Raw genomic sequence first — 20,482 nt, 5'->3', positions numbered from 1 at the left:
CTGATTATCTTGTATTAATTCCGGAACTTCGTACGGTGCTCGGCACATAGTAAGTGCTTAACAAATACTCTAATAACCCTTATTATCATTGTTGATCCTGGGGATTCCATGTTTGGTATCTAAGGAACTGTTTCGGGGCCTAGTGGAAGAGAATGGGATTGGGAGTCAGGTCCCAGGTTCTAATCCAGACTCCACCACTTGTCTGCTGGGAGACCCTGGGCAAGTCACAAATTCTCTGTGCCTCTATGTCCTCACTGGTGAAATGGAGATGAAGTACCCGGTCTCCCTTCTACTTAGAATATGTGCCCCATGTGGGACAGGGACTGAGTCCAACCTGATTATCTTGTACCTACACCGGTTCTTGGCACGTAGAAAGCGCTTAAATATCACTGTGATTATTGTATACTAAACTTAGCTGGGTTCGGTGTTCCCAGATATGCCTCCACGAGGCAGTTAAGTGAAGTGAGAATTACTGGATGAGGAAAAGGGAGAGAGAGAAGAATCTGCAGATGAGCTCATTTTATTGGAGGGGATGTATGACTGTTATCCTGTAGCCTTCCTTCCACCATCTTCCTGTTCCACAAGGCCGTAACCTTGGCTTTATCCTTGACTCCTGCCTCTCATTCAACCCACCTATTCAATCCCTCATTAGGTTTGACCCTCACAACATCACTAAAATCCACCCTTTCCTCTCCATCCAAACCATGGTAATCCAATCACTCATCCTATCCTGCCTTGATTACTGCATCAGCCTTCTTGCTGACCTCCCAGCCTCCTGTCTCTCCCCACTCCAGTCCATCCTTCACTCTGCTGCCCGGATCATTTTTCTACAAAACTTTCAGGCCATGTTTCCCCAATTTTCAAGAAGCATCGAGCAGAAACTCCTCAACATTGGCTTTAAAGCACTCGGTCACTTTGCCCCACTCCTTCCACACCTAGATAGTTTCCTAAACAACCCAGCCCGCACACTTCGCTCCTCTGTTAACCTTCTCACTGTCCCTCGATCTCATCTATTTCACCGCTGACCTCTCACCAGTATCCTCCCTCTGGCCTGGAACTCCCTTCCTCTTCATGTCTGACAGACAAGTACTCTCCCTATTTTCAAATCCTTAGAGAAAGCACATCTCCTGTTAGAGTCAGACCTTCTGTGACTGAGCCCTCATTTTCTCTTCGCCCACTCCTTTCTGCATCACCCTGATTTACTCCCTTTATTCACCCCCGACCTCGGTCCCACAGCACCTGTGAACATATCCGTATTTTTTTTATTTTAATGTCTGTCTTCCCATCTAGATTGAAAACTCACTGTGGGCACGAAATGTCTACCAACTGTTATACTGTACTCACCCAAGTACTTAGAACAGTGCTCTAGCAGGAAATGTGTTACCCACTCTGTTATATCGTATTTAGAACGGTGCTCTACACAGAGTAAGTGCTCAATAAATGCGATTGATTACTCACAGTGAGCTTACAGTCTAGAGGGGCAGTCAGACTTAGAAATGAATTAGATAGGGGAAATGGCAGGGTGAAAGAATTTGGATATAAGCTGTAATAGTACTAAAATAGTAGTCCCGTCCCCCAGTAGCCATACCGAAACAAGTGGAAAGCCTAAATGGCAGCATTCCTGATAGCACTTTGAATGAGTTCGTTCATTCGATAGTATTTATTGAGCACTTACTATGTGCAGAGCACTGTACTAAGCGCTTGGAATGGACAATTTCCCAGTTTGGGTTAGGACAGAGGCCTCAGAAGATGTTGTAAACAAACCTTGTGAGTGAAATGCTTCCCCAAGTCAGTAAAAGGACTTTTCAAGTCTAGAACTCACTTTTGTAAAATGAAAAAAATTTTGAGGAGGCAGAAAGGAAGCAGGAGAAGGTTGGCGGGACAGAGAGCCACCGAGAGTTTAAATGGGTCTGGGGGTGTGGTGGGGGGTGGGAGGCCAGAGAGGGGGGAGAAGAGACAGAATCCCTTCCTCTGACCCACTCTGGGACTGACTGGCCAGGCCACTTCTGGTGTCACTTCCACTCAGGTGGTAGAGGAGAGGGCACCACGGGCCTGGGGGTCAGAAGGTCCTGGGTTCTAGTTCTGGCTTCACAACGTGTCTGGGCAAGTCACTTGACTTCTCTGGGCCTCAGTCACCTCATCCGTAAAATGAGGACTTATAGTGTGAGCCCCACAAGGGACAGAGGCTATCTACCCCAGTGCTTAATAAAATCATCCCACCGCCCCTGACTCTCCAACCCCCAGCTCTGATTCCTTGATCCAGAGACCCTCCCGCCAACGCCTCCCCCCTCACAGCTCCGCATCCCTGGTCCTGTGTCCTCAGAAGCTCATCCTCTCACCCCAACCTGACAGTCTTTATTCAGACCGCCCACTAGCCCAACTTCATCTGTGTGACCTTGGGCAAGTCACTCATTTGCTCTGTGCCTCAGTGACCTCATCTGTCAAATGGGGATTAAGACCGTGAGCCCCATGTGGGACGGGGACTGTATGCAACCTGATTACCTTGTATCTACCCTAGTGCATGGAACAGTGCTTGGCACACAAGTGCTGACAAATAGCATAATTGTCATTATAATTATAGTGCCTGGCACACAGTAAGCACTTAACAAAAACCATAATAATAATTATGATGATTATTATTAATAATCCCACCAAAACTGGTCTGGCCTGTTCTGTGCTGCTAGGGCTGAGAGAAAGCAGAGCAATAACTCTGGCAACTCAACTCAGTCTGGGCCAAATCAGTTTTCCCTCATAAGCCCTTCTAGCCATGGTTGGCAATGGTAGACACAGAGGTGGCTCTTGTTGCAGAACAAGTGGAAGAGGAGGCAGATGAGTAGCTCGTGGTTCTTCTGCTTACCTCCATTCCTCCCCTCTTTCTGTAGCCAACTTGGCTTGTCCCTTCCCCCGCAGTCCTGCGGAAGGCAAGACCCTAATGGGTTCTCAGCTGCCAACCTCATAAGACTTAAAGAACCATTGCCCCGTTGCGTTTCCAGCTGTGAAAGTGAAGCCCTTGTTTTTGCCCTCATGGAGGATTCCCAGCCCTCTTCATCCTGAGACCCAACTGGGCCAAAGAGTACTGAGCACAGCCGGAAAAAAATGCTAAACCGGGTCTTCCTGTCAGCGCTCCGTGGCTTACCTGCGGTTCTCAAGCCCTATCTTCCTTACTCTCCTCCCAAATTCCCTGTTCTCGTCTTGCTCTAGCACTCAAAATGAAAAATTGGCACCCCTGAATGGGCCCCACCTCAGGCTTTTCAGGTGATGGAATGCCATCCCCAAATTCATGACTATCTTCCAATTTCAGAAATGTTGAGCATATTAGATATGATGCCCAGGATAGCCTTTTTCTTTTGGTATTTGTTAAACACTAAGTGCTGGGGTACATACAGGTTAATCAGGTAGGCCCGTCAAAGAGCGGGGACGGTCTCTGTTACTGATTTGTCCATTCCAAGCGCTTAGTACGGTGCTCTGCACATAGCGCTCAATAAATACTAATGAATGAATGAATGCTCTGCACATAGTAAGCGCTCACTAAATACTATTGAATGAATGAATCCCTGTCCCATATAGGTTTCACAGTCTTATCCCCATTTTACAAATGAGGTAAATAAGGCACAGTGAACTGAAGTGACTTGCCCAAATTCACACAGCAGACACTGGCAGAACCAGGATTAGAACACAGGTCCTTTCTACTCCCAGGCCCGTGCTCTGTCCACTACACCACGCTGCCTCCCCTTGCCTCCCCCTCTACTTTCAAGTATGTATAGAGGAACTCCCGCCCTCCCCACTTAAAAAAAAATTCTAAAAATTATAATGATAAAAATGTATTCAATTCCTGTTTTTTGTTGGTATTTCTGCATGCCCATGTTCTAAAAATGTACTTGATTCTGTGATGTATCCAGTTTAAACTCTCAAGATGAGACCTGTTGGCCCCTTAAGGCTTAGGTGATGCCAGTTATAGTGGTAATAATATTAAATGCTTACCGTGAAACAGACACAGAGAGGGGAAACAAAACTCTTAAGACAATATAAAGACGTGGAAAATGAGAACAAAGCTCAGGGTACAGGGGCTAGCGGAGTAGAATTTCAGGCTACTACTAATGATAAATAATAATGGTACTTGTTAATCGCTTATTTTGTACCAAGCCCTGTTCTAAACACTGGGGTAGATACAAGTTAACCAGTTTGGACACAGAGCCTGCCCCACGTGAGACTCACACTCTTAATCCCCATTTTCCAGATGAGGTAACTGAGACCCAGAGAAGTTAAGCGACTTGTCCAAGGTCACCCAGCAGACAAGTGGCAGATCAGGTCCTTCTGACTCTCAGGCCAATGTTCTATCCACAGGCCACGCTGCTCCTCTGCTGCTTCTACTCGCGGCTAAGAGTTCGTGGTCACGACTGCGTCACGGTGACCGCTACGTCAGCACCCACCACGGTCTTCCCAAGGTTTTGTAAAGGCAGCAGCGGGCTGCGACTGCTTTGCTCTTTCCTCCCCGAGTGGTGAAGCCTTTGTGAAGATGGAGGCTCCTCGGTGATGTTGGAGGAGAGCTGGGGAGGGTTTCGGGGGAGGCTGTTCGGTGGTCCGGCGGTGGGCGACGCTGAGGACCCCGGGCATCTCGATGGGCACGCAGGAGCAGGGACCCCGGGAGTCACGGTGGGACGGCGGTGAATTTCCGAGTGGATTCCCTCGGCCTCGGCCATCCAGTGGTGAAGGAGACCAGGGTGGTCACCCTGATGTCTCTTAGATCCTCACGGGCCAGCATTCATTCATTCAATAGTATTTATTGAGCGCTTACTCCGTGCAGAGCACTGAACTAAGCGCTTGGAATGGACAGATCGGTAACAGAGAGAGACAGTCCCTGCCCTCTGACGGGCTTACGGTCTAATCGGGCTTCCGGTCTAATCGATGCACGGGGTGCATCTGTCTGTTGCCGAATTGTCCATTCCGAACGCTTAGTACGGTGCTCTGCACATAGTAAGCGCTCAATAAATTCTATTGAATGAAGGAATGAATGGGAGCTCCAGGGAGGAGGTGGCACGTTCCTGATGAAGTGTCTCAGCCATTTGCTGAGGTGAGACGATACTACATAGAGATCAACGGCAGATAGAGATCGATTTGCAGAGAAATGGCACGTCTTTCTGCCCTCCGTCCTCCCTTTCCTCTTACCTGTTCCCAGAGAGATCTGTTGCCGAGGGAAATGGCTCGCCACACCAACCGATCTCTGTCGGCCTTTGAGGGTGATGAAGTCGGTTGGCTGACTCTGCCTTTGCTAGAGAAGCAGCGTGGCTCGGTGGAAAGAGCCCTGGCTTGGGAGTCGGAGGTCATGGGTTCGAATCCCGGCTCTGCCCCTTGGCAGCTGTGTGACCGTGGGCAAGTCACTTCACTTCTCTGGGCCACAGTTCCCCCATCTGTAAAATGGGGATTAACTGTGAGCCTCACCTGATGACCCTGTATCTCCCCCAGCACTTAGAATTTACTCTGCACATAGTAAGCGCTTAACAAATACCAACATTAATTATTTTCCAGTCTTCCAGAAGATCATCTGAAAGCCATCCAGGATTACCTCAACACCCATGTCACCGCAGACTTCGAATTTGCTAAGACGGGATCCAGCAACCTCCCCCAGCTGAAGAAACTGACCATGCATCTCTGCAAAGACCTGTACAGGTACAGAAGGCAGTTTGCTCTGGTCGGTCCTCTAGGCTGGAAGTTTGTCTGTGGGCAAGGAATGTGTCTGTTATATCGAACCCTCCCATGTGTTTAGTACAGTGCTCAGCACACACTGAGCGCTCAGTGCGTACACTCGATTGATTGTCATTACCCATTCCGGAAGGGGCGGAAAGGTGAAACTCACAGACCAGTGAGTTTGCTGGCAAAGAACTGAGGTTGGTTTGTCCTGCCCCCTAAAATGACTTTAAATTTTCTTCTATTGTTCCTCATGGGCCGTGAATCTGTCACTGATGGCTTCATTAGTCATTCTGTTTCTCAGGAGTACCCTCGTTTCAGAAGCCCTCTGGGTAAAAGAACAAAAATAAGTAGTAAAATTGAATGAAATCCAGCAGATGAGCAGAAAGACCTTCCTAGGAGGGGAAGTTCACCTCCCCAAATGGTTCTTTCACGATTCAGAAGAATGAAATTCTCATCAGGGGAGGTGTCCTCTAAGGAAAACATCCTGACGTAAGTGCCGGGAGGTCCAGATCCGGGAGCTGGTTGTAGACCCGCTATTGCTGATTAGCTCTTCCGTGACACCAAGGGAAGAGCGTTTTCCTTTTTGCAACCATGTACTACCAGAGTTTGCTTATTCGGGGCCTGGGGTTTTATTCTGATTTTTACACTTTTCCCTGTCTGATCCCTATATGAGTGTCATCTTGTCGGCAGGGAAGGCGACCTGTACTTCTGTTGTAGTTCACAAGTGCCTAGTAGAGTGCACTGCGTTCAGTAAATGTAAAATTGAATGAGATAATAATAATGAGTAGTAACTACTGCTATTTCAGCTGGACCGGATATTGCCTGGACTGCTTTTCTCTCATCTCCCAGCTCTGGCCATTTTTGTTGATTTCGTGGCTCATTAGCTTGGAGAAGAAGCTAAAATGTGTCCGTTCTGCTGTTTAATGCTTTGCTGAAAGTCTTGATGCCAGGGGAAGAGTTAAAACTAATAACTGAAATGCAGTTTGGGGATCATCTGTGGATTTCATTCACTCAATAGTATTTATTGAGCGCTTACTATGTGCAGAGCACTGTACTGAGCGCTTGAAAATAATGATTATGATATTTGTTAAGCACCTACTATGTGCCAAGTGCCGTTCTAAGTGTTGGGGTAGATACAAGGTAATCAGGTTGTCCCACGTGGGACTCTCAATTAACCAACCTTTTCCCGATCCTGCCTAGCACACAGCACCGAAAGTGGGTTTACGGATAATTCCGTCTCCAAGAGGCATTTTGTTCATTCATAAGTAGGAGTCTAACCTTTTTGATTTAAAGTCTACAAGGAATAAAACTTGTTTGAGCTGGCATAAGCGAAAACGTATTCTTCAGGAGGAGTTTAAGAAAGTAAATGAGGTTGACTCTGCCTTTTTTGTTTTTTTAGAATAGAAACAAAGGAAGTCACACTACCTAAAAGCAGTATTCAGAGAAGCAGCATGGCTCAGTGGAAAGAGCCTGGGCTTGGGAGTCAGGGGTCGTGGGTTCGAATCCCGGCTCTGCTACTTGTCAGCTGACTGTGGCCAAGTTACTTAACTTCTCTGTGCCTCAGTTACCTCATCTGTAAAATGGAGATTAAGACCGTGAGCCTCACGTGGGACAACCTGATTATCCCGTATCTATCCCAGCGCTTAGAACAGCGCTCTTCACATAGTAAGCGCCTAACAAATGCCCACATTATTATTATTATTCCCTGGATTCGAATCATAGAAATAAATGGGTGAAATATTCAAGTACAAATCATCCCTGGAAATAATTTTGTAATTCTGTAGATCCAGAGAAAAAATACTTTCCGAACGCAGCCCTATCATGAAACTACAGAATGTGTTGGCTTTCTTGGTAAATATCGATCGATCATATTTATTGAGCACTGACTGTATGCAGTGTGCTTGGAAGAGCTTACGTTCCCTGCCCACAGTGAGCTTACAATCTAGAGAAGCAGCGTGGCTCAGTGGAAAGAGCACGGGCTTTGGAGTCAGAGGTCATGAGTTCGAATCCCGGCTCTGCCACTTGTCAGCTGTGTGACTGTGGGCAAGTCACTTAACTTCTCTGGGCCTCAGTTACCTCATCTGTAAAATGGGGATGAAGACTGTGAGCCCCACGTGGGACAACCTGATTCCCCTGTGTCTACCCCAGCGCTTAGAACAGTGCTCGGCACAGAGTAAGCGCTTAACAAATACCAACATTATTAGAGGAGGAGGGATATAGCTGGATGGCGCAATGGGGTCCAGAGAAGGGTTTTTTAGGATAGGGGAGATACAGGTGGGTATAAAAAGGCCGAGGGGAGGGAGCCGTCGGAACATGAGCAGTTGAAGGCGGTGGTCAAAGGTGGAAGAAATATCTTTACAAAGAAATGCAATATCTTTACAGAGAAGCAGCATGGCTTAGTGGCAAGAGCACGGGATTGGGAGTCAGAGGTCGTGGGTTCTAGTCCCGGCTCCGCCACTTGTCAGCTGTGGGACTTTGGGCAAGTCGCTTCGCTTCTCTGTGCCTCAGTGACCTCATCTGGAAAAATGGGGATTAAGACTGTGAGTCCCACGCGGGACAACCTGATCACTTGTATCTCCCCCAGCGCTTAAAGTAGTGCTTGGCACGGAGTAAGCGCTTAACACATACCGCCTTCATCATCTACCAAGTGAAAAGGGATGGAGTGGGAGGGGCAGGTGGAGAAGGTACATTGGGATAGGCTGGCTTATCCCTTGAGAGAGCGCGTGAGTGGACTTGGGACATTAGAATGTCACCATGTGAGCTGAACCCTCCAAAACTGGAGCAAGACTGGGTGGTCAGTAAATCATAGCATCTTAAGATGCTCATCTTTTAGAAGTTTCTTCTGAGAAAATTTCCTCCTACTCGCTTAGACCGTAAGCCCATCATTGGGCAGGGATTGTCTCTGTCTGTTGCCGAATTGTATATTCCAAGCGCTTAGTACGGTGTTCTGCGTATAGTAAGCGCTCAATAAATACTATTGAATGAATGAGTGAATGCTCTGCACATAGTAAGCGCTCAATAAATATTACTGAGCGAATGAATGAATATTGTAGTAATAGCGAACAACGTGGTCAAGGGAAATGCCTCCTTTAAGTGTCAGTTTTCCTTTAAGAGAGACTCTTCCTTGATAGCTATGGAACGGATTTTTATATTGCTGCTGTCGCTGAGAGCCCAGTCTGTACTGCTGCTTCTTGCGTCAAAGAAGATGTATTTTCAATTCCTTCCGTGCGGCTTCCCAAAAATACTCTGGCATAGGAGCGGCTTCTCCAAATGCTTTAGTTACTGCCCGCGTTTTCCCAGGCAGAAGGATTGGGATCAGGTCACCTAGTTAGCGGGATGACAGCAGGCTCTCCCTCTACCTGCAACGCCGTGCACCGAGCCTAACGGCAAGCGTTCCAAATTCCTCATCTCCTTTTACTTTACTGGCTGTTTCAGCTCCTTGTTCACCCCCTCCTTCCCACCGCGCCTCAGTGATCCAGTTCCCCTGCACAATCATCTGTCGATGGTCCCTTCCTTAACCTGAGAGTGAAACTTGTGAATTTCCATCAGTCGATTATATTTATTGAGCGCTTACAATGAAGCAGCATGGCTTAGTGGAAAGAGCAGGGGCCTGGGAGTCAGAGGTCATGGGTTCTAATTCCGCCTCTGCCACCTGTCAGCTGTGTGACTTTGGGCAAGTCACTTCTCTGTGCCTCAGTTCCCTCATCCGGATAATGGGGATTAAGACTGCGAGCCCCACGTGGGACGACCTGATTGCCTTGTGTTTACCCCAGCGCTTAGAACGGTTTATTTTGTTAATGAGCTGTACATCACCTTGATGCTATGTATTTGCTATTGTTTTACTGAGATGTTCATCCCCTCGATTCTGTTTATTGCCGTCGTTCTTGTCTGTCCGTCTCCCCCGATTAGACCGTGAGCCCGTCAAAGGGCAGGGACTGTCTCTATCTGTTACCGCTTTGTACATTCCAAGCGCTTAGTACAGTGCTCTGCACATAGTAAGCGCTCAATAAATACTATTGAATGAATCGTAAGCGCTCAATAAATACTACTGAATGAATGAACAGCGCTCGGCATGCAGTAAGCACTTAACAAATAACATCATCGTCATCATCACTGTCCCGAGCACTTGGGAGAGGACAGTAAAAGAGATTTGGCAAACACATTGCCTGACCGTAACGAGTTTACAGTCTGTCGGGTGGAATTTATTAGATCTGTGAGCTGGCAGGAAACCTCCCAAAAGGTCATGCAGTCCATCCACCTGTATCCAAGAAAATCCGAATCTAGGGAATCCAAGAGCTGATCGGCTTGCTTTTCTCAAAGATCTCCAGGTGAGGAGATTGAGCAGGCTCCCTTATCAAATTACTCATTGATTATGTCCAACTCTTCCTGTCAACTCATTTAGATTTCTCCGGTGCAGGTGAAGTTGATTTATTTTTGAAGAGATGAAAAACGAGCCAACAATCCTGCCGGGAATATCCCTTCGTATTCTGGAAGGCAATTATTGGGTTGTCCCTTAGCCTTCTCCCAACTAAAAATAAGGATTGTAACTCTCATCCATGGTATTTACTGAGCGCTTAGTAGGTGCTGAGGACTGTGCTAAGCACTTGGGAGAGTACAACAGTGTGGCTCAGAGGAAAGAGCACGGGCCTGGGAGTCAGAGGTCATGGGTTCAAATGCCGGCTCTGCCACTTGGCAGCTGTGTGACTGCGGGCGAGTCGCTTAACTTCTCTGTGCCTCAGTTACCTCGTCTGTAAAATGGGGATTAAAACTGTGAGCCTCATGTGGGACAACCTGATGACCCTGTATCTACCCCAGCGCTTAGAACAGTGCTCTGCACAGAGTAAGCGCTTAACAAATACCAACATTATTACAACAGAGTTGGTAGACACATTCCCTGTCCACAGTGAGCTTATGGTGTAGAGGGGGAGGCAGATATTGATGTAAATACATTTATAATATGTAATTTATAGATATGTACCTAAGTGCTGGTGGGGCAAACATCCAGTGCCCCAGGGTCACAGATCCAAGTGCAAAATTACTACTTTCCCAGCCCTGAGATTTGTTCATTCATTTGTTCATATTTATTCATCCATTCAATTATATTTATTGAGCACTTACTGCGTGCAGAGCACTGTCCTAAGCTCTTGGGAGAGTACAACACAACAGTAAGACACATTCCCTGCCCACAGTGAGCTTAATAATAATAATAATGTTGGCATTTGTTAAGCGCTTACTATGTGCAGAGCACTGTTCTAAGTGCTGGGGGAGATCCAGGGTCATCAGGTTGTCCCACGTGAGGCTCCTAGTCTTCATCCCCATTTTACAGATGAGGGAACTGAGGCACAAAGAAGTAAAGTGACTTGCCCACAGTCACACAGCTGATAGGTTACAGTCTAGAGGATGAGGCTGTAGTCTAAACAGGGCTGAAGGTAATAATAAAAATAATAATGATGGCATTCGTTAAGCACTTACTATGTACCAAGCACTGTTCTAAGCGCTGAGGTAGATACAGGGTAATCAGCTTGTCCCACGTGGGGCTCAGAGTCTTAATCCCCATTTTACAGATGAAGTAATTGAGGCACAGAGAAGTGAAGTGACTTGCCCAAGGTCATCCAACTGACAAGTGGCGGAACGGGGATTAGAACCCATGACCTCTGACTCGCAGGCCCAGGCTCTTTCCCCTGAGCCACGCTGCTACAGAATGAATGACATCACCGTGCCTGAACCTGAGTGTGGTCTTTCTAATAATAATAATAATAATAATGATGATGTTGGTATTTGTTAAGCTCTTACTGTGTGCAGAGCACTGTTCTGAGCGCTGGGGTAGATACGGGGTCATCGGTTTGTCCCACGTGAGGCTCACAGTCTTCATCCCCAATTTACAGATGAGGTCACTGAGGCCCAGAGAAGTGAAGTGACTTGCCCACAGTCACACAGCTGCCAAGTGGCAGAGCCGGGATTCGAACCCATGACCTCTGACTCCCAAGCCCGGGCTCTTTCCACTGAGCCATGCTGCTTTCTACCACACTCTGTTGACTTCTTAGAACGTGACAGCCTTGAGCGTAGCGAAGAGACTGATCACTACACCAGGCTCTGCCACTCCCAGGCCTAGTGGTCCCAGAGTTCAAAAAAACCCACCAAAAACTGGAGCAGGGAAATGGGTCAGTAAAGATCCAGAAATGACAAAGGAGCCTGAGACTGGGAGCATGTCACTCCTTCAGCGCAGGTTTCTGGGCTTGGGAGTCAGAGGTAATGGGTTCGAATCCCGGCTCTGCCACTTGGCAGCTGTGTGACTGTGGGCGAGTCACTTCACTTCTCTGTGCTTCGGTTACCTCATCTGGAAAATGGAGTTGAAGACTGTGAGCCTCATGTGGGACAATCTGATTGCCCTGTATCTACCCCAGCACTTAGAACAGTGCTCCGCACGTAGTAAGCGCTTAACAAATACCAACATTATTATTATTATTACCTCTTAGATAGGGAATATAATAATAATAATGGTATTTAAGTGTTTTCTATGTGCCAAGACCTGTTCTAAGCGCTGGGGTAGGTACAAGGTAATCAGGTTGTCCCACATGGGGCTCACAGTCTTCATCCCCATTTTACAGATGAGGTCACTGAGACACAGGGAAGTTAAGCGGCTTGCCCAGGGTCACACAGCAGACAAGTGGCAGAGCTGGGATTAGACCCTGTATCCTCCCACTCCCAAGTCCGTGCTCTTTCCACTAAGCCACGCTGCTTCTACTCTGTGTCTTCCATGTATCTTCTCCTCTCTCTTTCTCTTCCTCTCTCTCCATATATATGTACATATACACATGTGTATATAGAGAGAGGGAGAGACTGAAGTCTCACCGTCAGTGAAATGATCTTCAAACAGGACAGAAAACTATAGCTACATAATAATAATGTTGGTATTTGTTAAGCGCTTACTCTGTGCAGAGCACTGTTCTAAGCGCTGGGGTAGACACAGGGGAATCAGGTTGTCCCACGTGGGGCTCACAGTCTTCATCCCCATTTTACAGATGAGGGAACTGAGGCACAGACAAGTGAAGTGACTTGCCCACAGTCACACAGCTGACAAGTGGCAGAGCTGGGATTCGAACTCATGTCCTCTGACTCCAAAGCCCGTGCTCTTTCCACTCAGCCACGCTGCTTCTCTAGATTCATCCCTCATTTCCAAAGGCCCTACCTTCCTTCTTAGCATCCCCTCAAAAGTATTAACATTCCCTCCAGGCTTCAGATCAAAATAGCTCTAATCGGGTGTGGGCAGGGATTGTCTCTCTTTTTTGCCGAATTGTACTTTCCAAGCACTTAGTACAGCGCTCTGCACACAGTGAGCGCTCGATAAATACGATTGAACGAATGAATGTATTTAATCTTTATATTTTGGCCTCCATCTACTTGGATATTACCATATTTATTTCATAATTAACTCTACCGCGTGATTCCCTCCCCATCCAAATTTTTGAAGAGAATATATATATGTTAATGTTGGTATTTGTTAAGTGCCTACTATGTGCAGAGCACTGTTCTAAGCGCTGGGGGAGATACAGGGTCATCAGGTTGTCCCACGTGAGGCTCACAGTCTTGATCCCCATTTTACAGATGAGGTCACTGAGGCGCAGAGAAGTGAAGTGACTTGCCCACAGTCACACGGCTGCCAAGTGGCAGAGCTGGGATTCGAACCCATGACCTCTGACTCCCAAGCCCGGGCTCTTTCCACTGAACCACGCTGTTAATGCGATGATGATGGCATTCCCTGGGATAAGAAGAAAAGGGGTGAGAAGCAGCATGGCTCAGTGGAAAGAGCACGGGCTTGGTAGTTGGAGGTTATGGGTTCAAATGGCGACTCCACCACTTGTCAGCGGTGTGACCTTGGGCAAGACACTTAACTTCCCCGTGCCTCAGTTACCTCACCTGTAAAATGGGAATTTAGACTGTGAGCCCCATGTGGGACAACCTGATAACCCTCTGCCTACCCCCCCCATTGCTTAGAACATTGCTTGGCACATAGTAAGCGCTTAACAAATACCACCATCATCATTATTATTATTATTATTGTAATTCATTGAGTTCCTATGGTATGCAGCGCTTAGGGGACTGCAATAGAGGTAAATGCCCTCTTGGTTTTCCCTTGCTTCTCTTCTCTCCTTTTCTTCTTCCTTTCCTTTTTTTTCCTGCTCCGCTCCTTGCTCGTCTCAGTTCCCCTCCCCTGTTTGAGGGTTGCAAGATGGGGCGATTTGGGGAGTAAATATGGAAAATTTCAATCCGGGAAGTCCTTTTGGGGGTCAAATAAGGCTCCCGTAAATGACATTCCTCCAAAGGGAGAAATTTGAGGTGTAATGATGGTGCTTGGTATGTGCCATGGACTCAGATAGATACAAGATACAGAGATTGGACATAGTCCCCGTCCCACAGGGGACTCACAGTCTGAGAGAGGGTAAGCACATATTTTATTCCCATTCTACAGATGAGAAAACTGAGGCTCAGAGGTTAGCTGCCACGCTCACAGTCGGCAAGTGGTAGAGCTGAGACCAGAACCGTCGTCTCCTCACTCCCAGTCGTGGGTTCTCTCCACTGGGTCATGCTCAGGACGGTTCTTTTTCTTGTGCTTTCCCAGATGTACAAGGCAGAAGAGATTTAGCCCTGTAGCTTGGAGGAGGCCTTTCTGTCAACAACAAAGCTGAGACTAAATGTCATTTGATCTACAGCAAATCACCTCCCCCCTCTGATTTAATTTCTCTAGCTCTAAAATGAGAATGAAACTTTCTCCCCGCTTCCTCCCTCACAGTAATGCCGAGAGGAAAAAGAGCTTGCGGAACGCAGAGTTCCCTGAAAGCATACTGGATTCCAATTGTAATCGTGGTTCATAATAATAACAGATATACTTGCTAGAAATTAATACGTGATTTTCCTCCTTTAACAAAACGTCTTCACAAGTTGTCTAGAGAAGTAACATGGCTTGGAGGAAAGAGCGTGGGCCCGGGAGTCAGAGGACCTGGGTTCTAATGTCAGCTCCGCCACTTGTCCGCTGTATGACCTTGGGCAAGTCACTTAATCTATCTGTGCCTCAGTTACCTCATCTGGAAAACGGGGATTACAGCTGTGAACCCCATGTGGGACAAGGGTCGCGTCCAACCTGATTATCTCCTGTCCACCCCAGGATCTAGTAAAGCATCTGGCATATAGTACGTACTTAAATACCGTGAAAAAATGTTGACAGCTAGTAAAATTTGACTTGGATTTGCAAAAGGCTAAATAATTAGTTTGGGGGCTTAAAATAAACGGTAGGTGTGCTAAACTAGGTTAATCTCATGCTTCTGGCCAAGAATTAGTCGCTGTTCTTCAGGGTTCAGTTAACCATGAACATGATTAAATTTTTCTGGGTCTCAAGTAATAGTTTCAGTGCAAGGCAGAATGCCAGACCCCAAAATCATTCCTTTTGGCAATCTCCCGGGCCCTGGTTATGTAACTGCCTGAAGCGATAGCAATGCCATGTATTTATAGCATTAAAATCCATAGGAGCATGTTTGATGGAACAGTTGCCATTTTCCTGAAAGCCCGTAAGGTGGAGGAAAAGGGCACCTTCGAATAAAGAGCATTTGAAATTCTGTCAACCACATAAGCTGCAGTGACCCCAGGTATTATTGCAAACTTACGTAAAACACTAATGGCCTGCCAAATTGCTCATCAATCAGGTAGAAGAAATAGAGCAATTGCATCACTAGGTTTCTCTCTTGATGTTCACATCCCTGCCTTGATTGGAAACCAGAACTACTAGAGTTTATGGGGAAGGGCAAAGGTCACTTTGCCTCTTCCAGGTCAGCACGGCCAATCTGTAATCATTCATTCATTCAATAGTATTTATTGAGCGCTCACTATGCGCAGAGCACTGTACCAAGCGCTTGGAATGTACAGATCGGCAACAGATAGAGACGGTCCCTGCCCTTTGACGGGCTTACGGTCTGATCGGGGGAGACGGGCAGACAAGAACATTGGCAATAAAGCAATGGCAACTAAATAGAATCAGGGTGATGTACATCTCATTAAACAAAATAAATAGGATGAGTACAGTGCTGAGGGGGTGGGGCGGGAGGGGAGAGGAGCAGAGGGAAAGGGGGGGAGAAGAGGGTTTAGCTGCGGAGAGGTGAAGGGGGGGTAGAGGGAGCAGAGGGAAAAAGGGGGGAGCTCAGTCTGGGAAGGCCTCTTGGAGGAGGTGAGCTTTAAGTAGGGATTTGAAGAGGGGAAGAGAATCAGATTGTCGGAGGTGAGGAGGGAGGGCGTTCCGGGACCGCGGGAGGACGCGGCCCGGGGGTCGACGGCGGGACGGGCGAGACCGAGGGACGGCGAGGAGGTGGGCGGCGGAGGAGCGGAGCGTGCGGGGTGGGCGGTGTAAAGAGAGAAGGGAGGAGAGGTAGGAAGGGGCAAGGTGATGGAGAGCCTCGAAGCCTAGAGTGAGGAGTTTTTGTTTGGAGCGGAGGTTGATAGGCAACCACTGGAGGTTAATCACAACGGATGGGCCTGGTGTTTTGACCAAATTATAGGGTTGGACAGACAGGCTTGAGAGAAGGGACGGTCCCAGGAGGCTCAGGCTGCTGGCTTCATCTGTCCTCGTAATAACACTCGGGTCTTGACTTAGAAGAAAACAGAGTTCATATCTGATGTGACCGCAGTGACCCCAAAAGTACTTTGGGATGGGGGCGAGGAGGGTGTAGCTCCCAAAATGTAGATATAAAAATGGATTTCAATGAGACAATGCTCAGATCTGTTAGAGTGCAAGCTTTATTATAAGCCTCCAAGTAAGGTCACATCTCCAAGAGGCCTTCCCCAAATTAAACCCTCTTTTCACCAGCTCTTCCTCTCTCTTCTGCCTTGTCTATGCACTGAGGTCTGTGACCTTTGGGCATTTGGTATTTGCGTGCCCCGTACCCAGCCCCCAAAACTAATGTATTACAAATGATTTATATTAGCATCCTATTCCCCTCAAAGACCGTAAGCTCATTGTGGGTAGTCAATCATATTTATTGAGCACTTACAGCATGCAGTGAGCTTACAATCAAGGAAATGTGTCTGCCAATTCCGTTGCATTCTCCCAAGGACTCAGAATGTTGCTCTACACATAATAAGCGCTCAATACGTACCATTAATAATGATGACGTGCCCAGTACGGTGCTCTACAGTTCATTGGGAAGGCTCAGTGAACACTGAGAAGGCCGATCACGTTGGAGGTGAAAAACGGATGAGCGAGAGGGAGAACGCGGGCGCCGTGGACCTGAAGAGAAATGAAGTAGAATAGCTCAAATGTACCTGAGGTTTGGACTCCAGCAGAACGGAGGGCAGGTGGGGAGGTTCACGGACTCACTCGGACTGCCCGCCAACATGGACCAAACCTCCCAACAGATTGAAAAGAGGTCACAAAATCGTGCGTGCTCACGGTACCAGCAGAACCGGATTCGCTGGCCAGTTTACAATAGGGAGGTTTGGGCACCTGTTCTTCTCGTTGCATTTCGGGCCAGGTTGAAAATAGGGTGGAATGGCGCAAACGAGGAAGTTTGGGGTAACGGATCTGGGGCCTCCCTGGAGCCAGCTGTTCGGCCCACAGATCCAGCCATTCCGTGGCGGCTCCCAGGGTCGCTAGCAAGCATCCTGCCAGCCTGCCTGGACTCTGAGGCTCCCTAAGGGAAGAGTAGAATGAAGGGGAAGAGCCTGGGAAGGAAAAGCCGAAAAGGCTCTCTGCTGTCAGACGGGGAACTCGGAAGTGGACGTACAGGTGCAGGGCTCCAAAAGCATCGATCTGGTCTATGTGACTCAATACCCCCATCTCCTCCTCATCTCCAGTAATAGTGCTTATTGACCATCGACTTGTTGGGGACACTCTATTGGTGTCTGGGGAACGTACCTTAAAAGTAGAAGATACGGGCCCTAGCCTTCAGGAATGGGGTGTCCTTTCTATTAGGTCTCCTATCGCAGATTTGGACCCAAAAGGACTTTGCCAAGAAACACTTTTCAAGCTGACATTCCCGCAGCCAGGAGAGCTGCTATTTCCGATCTGAAGCTATGTCGTTGGCGGCACCAGATTACAGTGCCTCGGGCCTGGAGGAGAGGCAAATGAGAGGCCCCTCAAGGACTGGACTAGAGAGGGGTTGAAGAGGAAGAGAATAATAACAATAATGTTATTTGGTAAGCACTTACTGTGTGTCAGGCACTGAACTAAACGCTGAGGCGGATACAAGCAAATCAGGTTGTTCCTGTCTCACATGGGGCTCATGGTCTCAATCCCCATTTTCCAGGTGAGGTAACTGAGGCCTCAAGAAGTGAAGCGACCTGCCCAAGGTCACGCAGCAGAAAAATGGTGAAGCCAGAATTAGAACCCACAACCTTCTGACTCCCAGCCGCGTGATCTATCCACTTTGCCACGCTTCCTTTACGTTCATCTCACCACTCTATTTGGCTCAGAGCTAGGGGAGGAGAAGCAGCGTGGCCTAGTGGAAAGAGCACGGGCCTGGGATTCAGAGGACCTGAGTTTTTTTATCCCAGCTCTGCCACCTGTCTGCTGTGTGACCTTGGGTAAATCACTTAACTTCTCTGTAGCTCTGACAAGTGGGGATTAAATATGAGCCCTCTGTGGGACAGGGACTGTGTCCAACCCGATTATTTTGTATAATAATGTTGGTATTTGTTAAGCGCTTACTATGTGCAGAGCACTGTTCTAAACGCTGGGATAGATACAGGGTAATTCAGGTTGTCCCATGTGAGGCTCACAGTCTTCATCCCCATTTTACAGTTGAGGTAACTGAGGCCCAGAGAAGTGAAGTGACTTGCCCACAGTCACGCAGCCGACAAGTGGCAGAGTGGGGAATCGAACCCATGACCTCTGACTCCCAAGCCCGTGCTCTTTCCACTGAGCCACGCCGCTTCTCTATCTACCTCAGTGCAAAGTACAGTGCTTGGCACGGAGCAAGTGCTTAATAAATATCACAGTCATCGATTATTAGGAGAGCGGTGTCTTGTCTTTATAACTAATTGGAGCGGTGAGATGATTAAAAAAAATCTTCCGTGAGCAGCTCAGTCCAAAGTGTCTGTCTCCCCCTCTAGACCATAATCTCTCTGTGGGCAGGGAATGTGTGTGTCTTATAGTACTACATTGTACTCTCCCAAGATCTTAGGAGAGTGCTCTGCACACAGTAAGTGCTCAATAAATACGATTTACTAAGTGACGCACACCAGTGTAGACCAGTACCTGCCTCATGAGTCCCTGAGGGTCAGGGGCCGAGATCAGGGGTTCTATTATACCGCTCTAATCAGAAGCCCAGGATTTGGAATACCTACCTTCCTGGTTATAATAATAACAATAATGTTGGTATTTGTTAAGCGCTTACTATGTGCAGAGCACTGTTCTAAGCGCTGGGGTAGATATAGGGTAATCAGGTTGTCCCACGTGAGGCTCACAGTCTTAATCCCCATTTTACAGATGAGGGAACTGAGGCCCAGAGAAGTGAAGTGACTTGCCCACAGTCACACAGTTGACAAGTGGCAGAGCCGGAATTCCAACCTATGACCTCTGACTCCCAAGCCCGGGCTCTTTCCACCGAGCCACGTGGTTATGAGTATTGCCATGGCCAGAGGAATGTCACTTTTAGCTGCTTTGGCTTTAAACAGAAGAAGAAGAAGAAGAAGAAGAAGAAGAAGAAGAAGAAGAAGAAGAAGAAGAAGAAGAATCATGGTATTTGTCAAGCACTTTAAGCACTCGAGTAGATACTAGATGGAGAAGCAGCGTGGCTTAGTGGCAAGAGCAACGGGTTGGGAGTCAGAGGTCGTGGGCTCTAATCCTGCTCCATAACTTATCAGCTGTGTGACTTTGGGCAAGTCGCTTCACTTCTCTGTGCCTCAGTTACCTCATCTGGAAAATGGGGATTCAGACTGTGAGCTATTGTTCTCGTCTGTCCGTCTCCCCCGGTTAGACTGTGCGCCCATCAAAGGGCAGGGACTGTCTCTATCTGTTACTGATTTGTCCATTCCAAGCGCTTAGTACAGTGCTCTGCACATAGTAAGCGCTCAATCAATACTATTGAATGAATGGATGAACAACCTCATTACCTTGTATCTACCCCAGTGCTTACAACAGTGCTTAGCAAAAAGTAAGCACTTAACAAATACCGTCGTTATTATTATGTCATAAGGTCCCACATGGGACTCACAGTCTGAGGGAGAACAGCTATCGAATCCCAATTTTGCAGGTGAGGAAACTGGGTCCCGGAGAAGTTAAGTGACTTGGCCAAGATCACTCAGCATACAAGTGCTGAGGAGAAGCAGTGTGGCCTAATGGAAAGAGCACAGAGCACAGCACTGGAGAATGAGACTGTGAGCCCTAATAATAATAATGATGGTATTTGTTAAGCGCTTACTATGTGCCGGGCACTCTACTAAGCGCTGGGTTGGATCCAAGCAGATCGGGTTGGACCCAGTCCCTGTGCCACGGGGGGCTCACAGTCTAGATCCCCATTTTACAGATGAGATACCTGAGGCACAGAGAAGTGAAGCGACTTGCCCCAGGTCAAACAGCAGACAGGCGGCAGAGCCGGGATTAAGAACCCGTGACCTTCCGACTCCCAGGCCCGCGCTCTATCCACTAGGCCACGCTGCTTCTCTACATGCTCCTACGTGGGACAGGGACTGTGTCCAGCTCAGATTACTTCCATCTACCCCAGCGCTTAGTACAGTGCCTGGCACAGGGTAAACGCTCAACGAAGACCATCGTCATTATTATTATCATTGTTGTTATTCTCATTAAGTG

General features: G+C 47.7%; 1 protein-coding gene across 2 annotated transcripts in view; it reads left to right on the top strand.

The window, feature by feature from the left end:
- The window catches only part of INPP5D (inositol polyphosphate-5-phosphatase D), a 177,177-nt gene that overhangs the window by 86,258 nt on the left and 70,437 nt on the right, over window positions 1–20,482 (top strand). For both annotated transcript variants that reach the window (XM_029067359.2, XM_029067353.2), the window contains exon 5: window positions 5,527–5,667. In XM_029067359.2, coding sequence (XP_028923192.1) covers window positions 5,527–5,667 — 141 coding nt within the window. The remainder of the gene's footprint in view (window positions 1–5,526; window positions 5,668–20,482) is intronic.

This window comes from Ornithorhynchus anatinus, chromosome 1 (assembly GCF_004115215.2).
Source record: "Ornithorhynchus anatinus isolate Pmale09 chromosome 1, mOrnAna1.pri.v4, whole genome shotgun sequence".
NCBI classification, from domain to species: domain Eukaryota; kingdom Metazoa; phylum Chordata; class Mammalia; order Monotremata; family Ornithorhynchidae; genus Ornithorhynchus; species Ornithorhynchus anatinus.
Note: the sequence above shows the minus strand (reverse complement) of the source record. Positions and strands in the feature narration are given on the sequence as shown.